Source organism: Anguilla anguilla, chromosome 1 (assembly GCF_013347855.1).
Source record: "Anguilla anguilla isolate fAngAng1 chromosome 1, fAngAng1.pri, whole genome shotgun sequence".
In the NCBI taxonomy this organism is placed as follows: Eukaryota; Metazoa; Chordata; class Actinopteri; order Anguilliformes; family Anguillidae; genus Anguilla; species Anguilla anguilla.
The window spans coordinates 58,136,921-58,150,018 of record NC_049201.1 but is presented as its reverse complement, the minus strand read 5'-3'; the positions used below and the strand labels follow the sequence as shown (position 1 = coordinate 58,150,018).

Here is a 13,098-nt window from a genome sequence, read left to right as displayed (position 1 = left end):
CCATATACAGATATGGGTACGCATTGGATTCGGTGCTGTTGGATTCTTCCGATCCTGTGGCCCCGCCTCGTGGTCGTGTGCCCCCCCCCCAGCGGTTGTGGCCCTAAACAACTGCATAGAGCATTTATGCCACGGGCCGGCCCTGAGGTACACACACATACAAGAGTACACACTATGCTGGAACAAGTACAGGTAGGTATGGGCACATTTACAGGTACATAAAAATAACCGGAATCTATGATCAGGTACATGAGTGGGTGTAGGAACAGATAGAATATAGCAAGCCAGTCAGCTTAATGTGTGTCATAATTTTGGCAATATTTATTATGCTGCAAATACAGACCCTTACAGACTAAACGAATAGAGGAATAACACTTTACTTATTTCACCTAATTGTTTACCTCTGGCTATGTTAAGACTGTGCTTGAATTATGCTCCACGGTTCAGAATATTAATCCTCTACACAACTACAAAACCTGTACAAGGACATTACTAACTACATGCTTACATTTATAACAGAACATTTAGTCATAGCCAGCACTGTGAATGACATATGTTCTCTTTTCCCTTCATTGCATTCCAGCTGGTTGTTGTTCTATACAGACCTGCTGGCCTGCTACCACCAGGCCCGCTGTTTGCAATTAAAATAAGCAGTTCAAATGTATCTGTTGAGAAAAGCAATGGGGATCCACATTTTCAACATTGTAAATTTATCCACATTCTCCATGATAGGCGGTGATAGAGCATTGCGCTGTGGGCTCTGCAGTAATTCTATGAGATATTCCTTCTCCTCAGGGAGCCTCTCGTATTGCTTGGGCATGAGATGTGTTGTTTCATCATGCAGAAACACACTGATTTGCACTGGATAACCAGTTCAGAGAAAGGCAATTGGCATTGATCTCAGAACAAACCTTTCTGATTTCAAGAAAACACCTGCACATGGAGCTTCTGAGCATGGGGCTCCTGTATCCAGCTGAGGACATGCTCTATTCCTGCCCGAGCCAGTGTGTACTCGTAAATGTGGTAATTGGTTCTAGTGATCCCCAGGGAGGTAAGGTTTCAGTCAGCAGGGTGCTGCTATGGCCAGTGATGACACCTGCGGTCTACATGCAGTCCTCTGGCACTGTGACTATGTGGCTCAGCTGACGGATCACAGAGTGATTTTGGGGGGATGTATTGGTGTATATGTAAGCATATGCAAAGTACATGTACATTTATTTATGCATACTTCAGGAAAGGATTTTCCTGAGAACAACTGACTACCTGAATCTCTCAGCTGATAGAACTTGCAATCTTGAAAATTTTTAAGTGAGTGATCCGTAGGAGGGCTGTACTACCAGAACAGTTTTTGATCACCTTGTCTGAAAGCCTAAAGAATCACCACCTTAGACTAATCTACATCAATCCTGAAGATTCACCTTGCTACAAGACTTCAGAAAAATTTTTACTTAGACTTTTAGTAAGCATTTCAGTTGGATTTTATTGGATAGTACTGGTGATTCGCTGGTAATTCGTTTAATAGTTTTAATGGTTTAAAATCTTGTTTCCAAACTGATAATTCACTCTGCAAGTTTTTCATACTTTATGTTGACCTATATTATAGTATTCTGTATACACCATCATGTTACACACACACACAATCTCTCTAATGAAAAACTTTAAAAAATTAAACTTATCTCTAAAAGTATGTCTGTCACATCTTTTATAACAGTGTATTCATCTCTAAAATGAAAAACTCCGGAATTTCTATAAAATGGTTGAACAATTTAAATACAAACACTAAATTGTTCACATATGTTGATTTAAAAAGATGGCATTCTGCACCAAAGACAAACAATATGCCATTCTAAATAGGAACAAATCCCTGACACGGTTTTTGATTGCTGGAGTAATAGCAACTAATAAATCAAATTGGAAATCACACTGATGCAATGTTATGAGGTCTGTGTCAATTATGGATACAGAAATTCACAGAAAAAGGCTTCATACATGTGGTGAAAATGGAATTCAGTCTATAGTGCGGCACATTGACATCTCACATTTCTCTGCTTTTGAACTGATGCAAGGCAACATAACACTACAATACAGGCTTTATTTGTTCATTTATCCAACACACTAATATTTAATTTTACTACAACTGTTGTCTGTTTCTGAGTCTAATAGAATAGAAAACCACCAAATGAGATGAAATGACAAGTGGATATATACATTTAAGCGAGAAATTGAACATCGTTTGAGTATGGGATGGAATTTTTCATTGAAACCAACAGCCAGGACTCCCATCTTTCAAAAGGGATAAAGCACAGATTGCCTTACTCTCATTCCCCTCAGCCCAGACTGAAGCTGTCACTCATTTTCTCATTTAGAGTACACGGTGTTGGAGTACCCCCTGGTGCTTCCACCAATGGGAGCATGTGTACTGCTCAAGTTCATCAAGTGAGATCACCCATTACTTTAGAGTAATGTGTATTGGGCACATTATTCTGAAGAAACTTGCTTACTAAAACAGCCCCACGTGGTTTTCAAACATATTACAATTTGTTTTGAACAGAAACAACATGAGGACCACGATTTCATTATTCTCATTATTTCAACATTCTGATGTACTTTTATAAGATAATGTAATATAATGGAACATTTGCATTAATATAAGCTAATAACTGTTGAAGCCGATCCCTTGGAAGTACAAAGACGTCTGTTCTGCCCAGCTATACTGCGGAATGATGCTGTGGTTTCTTTTTGATGGCATTGGGCCCTCATTTTGATGGATGACAGATGAAAGCTCCCTAACAGCAGACTGTTTGGGAATATAAACAGCACACAGCATAATGTGCTGCAAATCATCCTCTTTCTTCTCAAGGCTCCTGCAAGGCTCGTGCTTTTTCTCTGAGCCTCTTTCACTGAGAGGTCATTAGTCTCCATAAATAAGACATATGACTCACGCATATAGCTTCTCCAGCTCATTAGTCTGTGAGACTACAATACGAGGTAAATAAAGAGCTGTCCTATATGACTAAATCTACTATGGATGGTCCAGTGTTTAAAAAGCAGGATGCTTTTCCTTTTTGAATGTACAACTCAGTTGTACATTTAAATGCCTCAGTGGTTTATTAAACTTTGAAGAAACGTCATTCAGTGAATTAGCTATATTCCACAGTGCAGTATATTGAAACTCTCAGAGCTGTACACAGATATAAAATAAAATTTGTATTAAATTTATTTTAAATTGTACTAAATAAAAAGTATTTATAGAATACTTTAAATATATGCTTGCACGCAAGAGTGAAGAAAGCTGAAATGGAACCATTTGAGGCTTGACTGTTTATGCTCAGAAAAGGCCTGTCTATGTTGGACAGCATACCTGCACCTGCATCCAGGCACTGGCACCAGCCCCCCCCCCCCCCCCCCCCCCCCAGTTATTTCACAGCCCCAAAGACTTACAGTAGACCCAGCATATTGGGCTTGGCTTTTAATGCCAAAACTCAGAGGTCCTACACTGTGCACCCGACTCAGAATCCGAATACAATGGCCCTGCCTCTAAGACCCAAGTACACATAGCACAGCGCAAGGTACACCATTGCACTTCAGAATATACACACTATCTTGTAAAGGGAATTGTAAACAATGTTTAGGAACAAAGTACATGACCAGGTGATTCTGCATGGAAATGACTATCCAGGAGAACCATTAAACAGATTCTCCCTGAATATCCATCTGGACACCCATTGAAAAAAGAAAAGAAAAACATGTTTCTGTCCATAACCATGCTATACCTTCTCAGAAGTGTTCAGTCTGCCTATTCATATATCACATATCTCATGCATTTCTGTTCATATTATCCCCAGGCCACCACATGTATCACATACAGTATATCATCCCCAGTTATTTACAGGCACATGCAATGCCTTCTTTCAGTCAGTCCAGATTGTTGGCATGCCTATGGCTTTTAAATAGGATCTTGTCTTGACCTGACCAAGAGTTGTCCTGTGGGGGGTGCTGTAACATAGATTATGTAACCAGACTTTGCCCTGGCCTTCTGTTCACCCCATGACAGATCCTGGGTTTTGGCTTTTAAAAAAGAGTCCAATAAAAAGGCTCGCAAGACAGTCTCATGTCCTGATGGTTGTGCTGATTGACCTTCCAGCTTTGTTTTATGGTCGCTGGTATTTGTGGCTCAAACATTGCATGGCTGTGGAGATTTGGGTGACAAACCTTAATCCCACTTCATCGTCCCCAGAATACAAAATGACATATTACATAAAGATTGAAGCAGCTACTACTGTCCCTTCACCCTGCTGGATATTTTTATTAATTTCTACGTATACTGATGTATTGTTATTGTAATCTGAAGCTGAGCAGCATTTCTCTTTACTATGATAGGTATAGTAAAGGGATGTGAGATTCTTTGCATACATCATTGTCAGAATCACTTTGAAGCTACATTAATTCCCCTTGATGCCATTATCTCTCCTGATTAATTCCAGGTTTTGGCTTCCCTGCAGCAAAGCCTATAGTTATCACTCTTTTCAGTGCCTACATTAATAATATTAGTAATGTAATTTCTCGGGAGGTTTTTATCAAGTGTGACACTGTTCATCATGCAAGTCACAGCAAGCGATTGATTAAAGAGCAATGTGCAATCATTTACTACTGAAATAGAATAAGAGACAGAATCTTTGCTGTGGGACATAAGGTACAATCAATCTCATTTCTATGAAGAATTTAAGCTGTGTAAAGTTACTCTAGCAGGTCTGCTAAAAAAATATTTAAAAAAAAATAAAGATACTTGTGTTGGTAAGGGTAAGATTATGGAAAAACAAACAAGTACATTTTTCACACTTTGGCTATTTACCCTAGCGTGTGAGTGAATGGTGTGTGTGCCCTGCGATAGTTCGGCAGCCTGTCCAGGGTGCATTCCTGCCTCTCGCCCAATGCACGCTGGGATAGACTCCTTTATCATGACACGTTTTTGAAAATGGCAATCATTTGAAGTAAAGAAACAACTTTTATATTTTAGTCTGCAGACAATAATAAAGACCAACAGAACTTTATTTGGTTTAGGAACTTACCCAAGTCTAAAATGATGTGATAACTAGTAGAAAAAAAAATAATAATAATAATAAAAAAAAAAAAATAATTAATACAGTGAAAAGTATATAAGTGTATATACTATAATATTGGTATATATATCTCAATATTATATAATATTACACTTTTAAATCTATGAATGAACTTACCAAAAGTGTTTCTTATTGTGTTTGTATAACATAGTCAATTCATGACATATTTTATGCTATATATATATATATATATATATATATATATATATATATATATATACACACTCACCGGCCACTTCATTAGGTACACCTGTTCAACTGCAAACTGCACCCGTTAACGCAAATATCTAATCAGCCAATCACGTGGCAGCAACTCAATGCATTTAGGCATGTAGACAACGTCAATTCGATCTGCTGAAGTTCAAACCAAGCATCAGAATGGGGAAGAAAGATGATTTAAGTGATTTAAATGAACGTGGCATGATTGTTGGTGCCAGACGGGCTGGTTTGAGTATTTCAGAAACTGCTGATCTACTGGGACTTTCACGAACAACCATCTCTGGGGTTTACAGAGAATGGTCCGAAAAAGAGAAAATATCCAGTGAGCGGCAGTTCTCTGGGTGAAAATGCCTCGTTGATGGCAGAGGTCAGAGGAGAATGGCCAGACTGGTTTGAGCAGACAGAAAGGCAACAGTAACTCAAATATATTTTTTATTTTATTTTATTTTTTGGTCATACATATAGACAACATAGGTCAATAAATATGTTGAGTGAAATGTTTCCTTTTGCACAGGAAAATACTGAGCGACCCAGATGTTACCCAAAATATTTGGTAGATTTACAGTTAGTCAACAAGACATTGCCTTAATTATCTTAACATATCAGTATCTTAACATACTCTCTTTTCACAGTGAAACAAAACATAATTTTATCTGTAGCTTAACTCCTCTCTCAATTTCCTTAGCACCAGGAGGACTGGGGGCCACTCATGCTAACTGGCTCCTAGGTGGCCTTTTAAAGCTGGTTTTGCCACCACCACTGTGAAGGTTTTAAGCACAGGCTGAAAATTTTGAAGTAAATTAAACTTCTCAGTGGCTGGTAATCAAGTTACATTTACACTGTGTGTACAAGGATCCATATAAGAACCTTAACCTTTTTAGATGATCACGGAGCTCATACTTTCTTAGTTATCAATTCTTCCTACTTATTTGGTTGCACAGTGACACACAAATCCAGTAAAGAAACAGAACAGAAATGAGCCACAAGTTAAGCTGAAATCATTTCAATTTGTTATTGCCCTCTGTTTTCATATTCAATAATACACAGTGTACAAACATCAGCCTGCTTTCCAATAGAAACTGGTGGTTGGATAAATGGGCATCTGTGTTCCTGTCACTATTTTTCCTATACTGTTCAAGCTGTTTCATCCAAAGGGCCTATTGTCTTTGATTTTCCTTTCATATGCCCCTACGCCATGATGAGATAATAAAGTGATAGACCCCTCTGTTAATCATCTGTGCTGTACTTATACATCTTCAAATGTAAAAGAGGCAGAAAAGTCAAACCGCAAAGCAGTAATCACCATTATGGGCGATTTAGTGCAAACTTTCAATTTTGAGCTTAAAATACTGATATTTGGCTGTGTGTTTTCTCAGAATATTCCTGAAATGAACAGTCCATGCTTGCATTGGCCCATAAAGTATCCTTGAAAGCAAAGGCTAGGTGCATACCACTTTCATACCACACTTGGAGTGACCAGCATCCCAGCCTCTTAGCTGGAGGCCTGGAGATTCTACATGCTTTGTCCTTTCTCTTGTCCTCCTCTTTTGTGCTGTTCTAACCTCCCCATGTTGGGGTCTGGAGGGTCTCACACACACACATGGTGATAGGAAGAGGGCTCCAGACTATTCAAGCCAGGAGTGTAAATCAAATTTAAGTTTTTCTTCCGAAGTGGCGCTTTCAAGGTCTGATCTGCAGAGCCCTTCTTTTTACTTTTCAGAATTGATATGTTCTTCAAACAGACCTATAATAATGAACAAGGTTGGATGGTCAGCTTTTGAGAATACACATGGGACTAACTTAATACAGTTATGGATGTAATCAGACAATAATCAGACTGAAATTGTAATATCAGCCTACCTAAACAGCATGAATGTGATTAAATAAATGTGATTCATCAACAAAAAACAGTGTAAAGTACATCTCTTAAATGTACATCTCTTGGAATCACAGCTTCAAAACTACACATAAAGAAGCACATAATTCATTTTCCTGTGTCCAACTATGTAGATTTCTGCACTTACCCAGCATATAAAACACATCAAGAGTGCCAATGCCAGTGACACACAGACAATCACTTCAAACAAGACGTCATTTTGTGCAGATTCCATGGGACAACCTGCATGTGATGACAAATGCAAGGGTTCTTAAGCATGCAGCGGTGTCATAAGAGCTGTCATAGAGATGGAAGCCAGCTGCAGTGCACTGTGCATTATATATTCAAAGCTAATTGTAATTGTTAAAATAAATGATTATCATAAAATTCCATTATGTGAAATATCCACAAGGAAATATTTGTAAAATTACAATGTCATGTATTACAATACATTTTATTTTGATGTGTTTCTCAACTGTGCTTTGACACTTGAATACATAACTGTGCACATATTGAAAGAGATATTGAAACATTATACGATTGTATATGTGATAATGTCAATTCTTGCTGTATTTTGTAACAAGGTATCATTGCAAATCTGAGTATATTTCTTGAATAATTGACTATGGACATAGTATTGCTGATGCAGAGCCTGTTAAAATGAACATGTTCTAAAAGAACTCACCAGTAACGTTGAGGAAAACGTATCCCTCCATATTTTTCTCTCCAACAGGTGCAGCAAGGAAGCACAAGTATTTCCCACTGTCCTGAGCTGTCACGTTGGGGAGGAGGAGGTCCCACGAGTTTTCTAACAGCTCCGCTGGACGCGCAAAGCCCTGGTACATCTGAACTGCACTGTTGTTCCTCAGTGTTTTTGACAACATACCTGAAGCCTTGTATGGCGGCTCCTCGCTGACCTGAACAACCAAGGAGAAGGGGTGCATTGTTAAAACAGGACTGAACGTCAAAAAGAAAAGGGAACAGACCAAGAGGAAGTGAAAATGACAAAGAACCAAAAAAGCATATGAAATGACAGGGCAAGAAAGTCGAATTTAAGCATATATAAATCCCAAATGTAGGCTACCAAAGTGTTTTATTTCATATTTTTATTTCATGTTACAATGCTTAATAGTACAATATTACAAAAGCTTAATATTATTTTCAAAAATAAAATAATATTTTCTTTTTCTTTTAGGTGAATCTTGAGATTAGACAGTAAAATAACATAAACATACTAATGTATAGGGAGCCTTAAACACTTACCCTTTGCCACCTCACTGCCCGATACTCGACTCCTGGTTTTGGAGTAGCCCCACACTTCAGAACCGAGTCCTCACCACACGAAGATTGTATTTCTAACAACGTACTGGCAGCACCGTCGCCAGAGGCTGCAAACGAATGATATGAAATAATTTGGTAATGTATTTCCAACCACAAACCAGACATGAAGTAGCCTACAACTTGTTAGTAATATCGACAAATGTTAAATTAGCGTTCTTACCGAAGATGACTAGGAGGACAAGCAGAGCCATCATTGCAAAGCTGACAATGTGAGTGTCGGGGAAAGTTTTAGTAATATGTAGGGGTAGTCAAAATGAAAGTGAATTTCCTCTGACGTAGTAGGGGAATTCCTAGGTCTTCCCCGTACGTTTGAAACAGACTCCATTACGATAGACAACAAATACGGTAATAGGTTACAATGACCACAATTCGAGATATATTCCTAATCGTTTTACTCTATGGTTTCAAAGGTAAGAATTTTGATATAATGGTTACCGCAGATCATATGCCTGTATATGCTTATGTCAATTTCAGCCTAATATGTTTGTTTGAAGAGTTCGCTACTCTCATCGCTTCCGTGGCTAACGCTACTACAGTTCATTTCTGCTGTCTGTTTTGATCACAGGAATGGATTTAGGAGGAGATTTAGGAGCCTAACTGTCGCCCTCCGAAGCGGTCTGTAATTTTGCGTGTCGACAAATAGGCGACGAAAGGCTGTTAATAAAATAAAATGGCCCGAAAGTCAATTGATGTAACTTTAAGATAGCCTTTAGCTACAGCTTTTACAGTCGAAACTCCCTGAAGGGAAAGTACCTGAAAGGGGATTCCCTGCAAATTGGTAAACATTGACTTACTGAAGTAGCCTACTCAATTCTTCCGTTCTATAGCTTGGCATATATATATATATATATATCACTTCATTAGGTGACAGGAGTGGCACCCGATGTGGTCTTCTGCTGCTGTAGCCCATCTGCTTCAAGGTTTGACGTGGTGTGCATTCAGAGATGCTCTTCTGCATACCTCGGTTGTAACAAGTGGTTATTTGAGTTACTGTTGCCTTTCTATCAGCTCGAACCAGTCTGGCCATTCTCCTCTGACCTCTACCATCAACAAGGCATTTTCGCCCAGAGAACTGCCGCTCATTGGATATTTTCTCTTTTTCTGACCATTCTCTGTAAACCCTAGAGATGGTTGTACGTGAAAATCCCAGTAGATCAGCAGTTTCTGAAATAGTCAAACCAGCCCGTCTGGCACCAACAACCATGCCACGTTCAAAGTCACTTAAATCACCTTTATTCCCCATTCTGATGCTTGGTTTTAATTTCAGCAGATCGTCTTGACCTTGCCTACATGCCTAAATGCATTGAGTTGCTGATTATGATTGGCTGATTAGATATTTGCGTTAACGGGTGCAGTTTGCAGTTGAACAGGTAGACCTAATGAAGTGGCCAGTGATCTGAATGTTTCACTTTAGAGCTAGCATGACGATTCAGAAAATTTGTCTATGGTTATTTAATCTCCATCCTTAGTGGTATGTCCCCCCATACTGGAGGAGTCCGAAGACTACCCATGTCTGGATGAGAAGCAGGAATATGTCATCGTTTATAACCCCAGAGACTTAAACATCTCCAGGTGTGAACAGTATTGGAATTTTGAAAAAAAAGTAAGTTCTTTTCCTCCTGACTGTTTTTGGAAATATATGCAGATATAAGACAAAATTACACAGAATGAAAAAGAACTGAGTTAAGAGTGAGACCTGGACATTATTACTGATGAAACCCTGTTTCCTGCAGCTTATTGCAGATCTGCACAACAGACCGTGCAGTCTGCCCTGTCTACTAGTGTCCCCTGGAGAGATCCGTCTTGCACGGTGCATCAATGTCACCCTCAAAATGCTCTGCAGTGTCCCCGTAAGTTGCTTTTCAGAGGTCATGTTTCTCTGTGCTTACAGTATACTTCTGCTTTAAAAAATTAAAATATTTATTCTGTCTTTTTAACAGGGAGACATGGTTGAAGAAATCAGGGTGCATTTCCATGGTAAGTTATGCAGTAGACTGGAAAGAAGGTTAATTGGTTAAACACTGTTGTCAGAAGAACTGTTCTCTAATGTCTGTCGATGCTATTTACTGTAGGAAAGTCGAGTGGCAGCCAAGGTCAGAGGGGACCAAAAGGTTGAGTGAATTGTTATTTATTTATTTATTATTATTATTTTTTAAAGATTATTTTTGTCAAAGATGCTGTATTATTTTACTAATGTCTTCACTGTATGGTTTTCATGGTTTAGAGGGACCCATCAGCACCCAAGGGCAAAATTATCATATAGGTAAGGTTTCAATATAAGATGAATGCCTTAAGGCACCCCAATGTTACAATGTCACATGTGTTCCAGAAAATATGAATAAAGTGCAAGTAAAATGCATTTAAATTACATGTTTTTTAGGTCTACAGATGACCCTTGTTCTGTCTTTCCCATAGGGCTTTGCTTGTTTGTTGCAGTTGGGGCAGGCTGTGCAGCTCTATTTTGTTTCATAAAGCAGAGAGGTAGACCTCCATGCCAGCCAGTCTCCCAAGGGCCCGGATAATGCTTCAAATGGTCGATCCAGTGAATCTTCATCTAACAACGTGATACTGTGAACCACTATAAGATGCAAAAAAAATAAAAAAATTTTGCAGTTTCAGAGATAATAGTTTAGTTTACAGTATTAGTAAATGCATGAATCAGGGAAAAGTAATGGGTTACTGGAAAAGGTTCCATTGTGTAAAAGGAGTGGAGGTGGCCATCCTTGTTCCAGAAACTGAAAGGCTATGGAAAGAACTTAACATCATGAAATTGCTTAGAACTGGTCATATAACTACTGTACATTTCAATAGATTAGTTCATATCATGTATTATTTGTCTGGCCTGTAGAGCTGCAAAACAAATTCATGCAAACTGTGATGTCATGGGTGCTCTATATATCACTTTCAGTTCATCTTTGTAAGACCAGGGAAGTTTGAGATTTTCTTCTCTTTACAATGTTGGCATTGTTGACTGTGTTGTCATTGTTTGAGCCCTTCCTAGAAACACCATGAGCCTCATTTATAAAATGCTCTTACACTCAGATTTTTTCAGAAATTGTGGCTTATGCAGAAAAGCAAGTAGTTATTTTAAAAATCTCACATTTATGTGGATATAGTCGTATCTCTACATAAAGTTTACACTAGATGCAAGTGAAACAATAAAATGTCCAGTGTTAAATTGACTTTTACTGAGTATGTATGGTCCTTACCGGACTCTGTTAGAGTTTAATTACAGTAACACTGGATGTTTTTCAACTGGCTATGTGGAGGTACTGCACATTTGAGGCCTATACACAAATCCTCAAATGATAAATCACTGGTGCTATTCAATCATGGCTGCACTCTCATTATTGGAGATCAAACTGAAGTTCATTTGGAATTTATACAAACTTTTTTGGTCAGTCAAAAAAAGATAAAAAAAGTTAAAAAAAGATATAAATCAGGCATAAGCACAATTTGCTAAGTTAAGATTAACTTTAAGTTTAAATCAACTGGTCCAAACCAGGCTTCGTTTTTGAAGCTCACTAACTGGTCTTGTTTAGAGATGTTGCTCACTAGCACCGGTGCGGTTGGCTTCAGTACAGGTTTCAGCCACCCATGTCTGTACGTCAATGGTAACGACACGGTCAAAATACGAAGTCAATTTTCCCCAAAGAAAATGTAGTCACAGTAGGTGTTTTTTCTTAGTCTAATGTCTCCCCATGTGCCGAGTTATTGTGTTATTTGGACAAGATTTTAATATTTTGTCGATGAATCAGGGACAGTTTGTGTCACTGCCAAGTCACTGTATTAGACGTGCTTAGTGGAGGACCCGGACTCGGCTGCACTTGTAAAAGTCCTCCCTTTTCTCTACCGTCTCTGGCTCCAATTTGTACAACATGGTGGCAATTCCGTCATTTCCAAAGGCTTTTCAGCAAACCAATGGAAAGTCAATGTCCATATTTTTTCTAGTCAATGGTTTAAATCCAAGATCGTTTTTATAAATCAGTCCCCATGTGACATAACTTGTTAGCACTTTAATAGATGGCTCAATGTCAGTGTTTTTGCCAGGTGTCCATTGAGCTGGCTGAGATGAAATCAAGTTATTGAATTTAAAGAAAACAAGCACAGTTACAAAACCTCAATTTTTGGATTGTAGATGGCACATGTGTGTGTAAATTAAACAGAAACTTCAAATTTTCTACCATTTATTGTGAGTGGCGGTGAAAAATGGTCAAATATCTTACTCAGGAAAGTAATGATTGTATTTATTTTGATGTTTCACTCAAGAATGGAGCCTTTTACCCCTTTAAAGCTAGGCTTACCTGCCCAAGGCCAGTGTTTTTCTCCATCTTAATGCAGATACTAATCCTATTATTTCATTTATTTTAAGCATTTCAACTCTATCTCCATCAATGTGAGCATTAGTGGCTGAAATATCACAAAGGAGTATAGCTAGAATCACTGGCTAATGTGATGTAGTAGGACATTGAAATAGTAGCACCAATAATTTGCTTGCATTAATTAGGCAACGTGAATGCTATAGATGGGGAGGCAGGGGTT

General features: G+C 38.5%; 1 protein-coding gene across 1 annotated transcript; it reads right to left on the bottom strand.

Annotated features, from left to right (window-relative positions):
- Positions 1-5,758: 5,758 nt before the first annotated feature.
- cd83 (CD83 molecule) lies at positions 5,759-8,817 on the bottom strand. The gene is made up of 5 exons (XM_035416231.1): positions 8,717-8,817; positions 8,479-8,603; positions 7,901-8,132; positions 7,364-7,458; positions 5,759-7,083 (listed from the first exon to the last, which is right to left on the bottom strand). The coding sequence occupies exons 1-5, from the start codon at positions 8,748-8,750 to the stop codon at positions 6,928-6,930; spliced, it is 642 nt and encodes a 213-aa protein (XP_035272122.1). The 5' UTR covers positions 8,751-8,817; the 3' UTR covers positions 5,759-6,927.
- Positions 8,818-13,098: the final 4,281 nt, after the last annotated feature.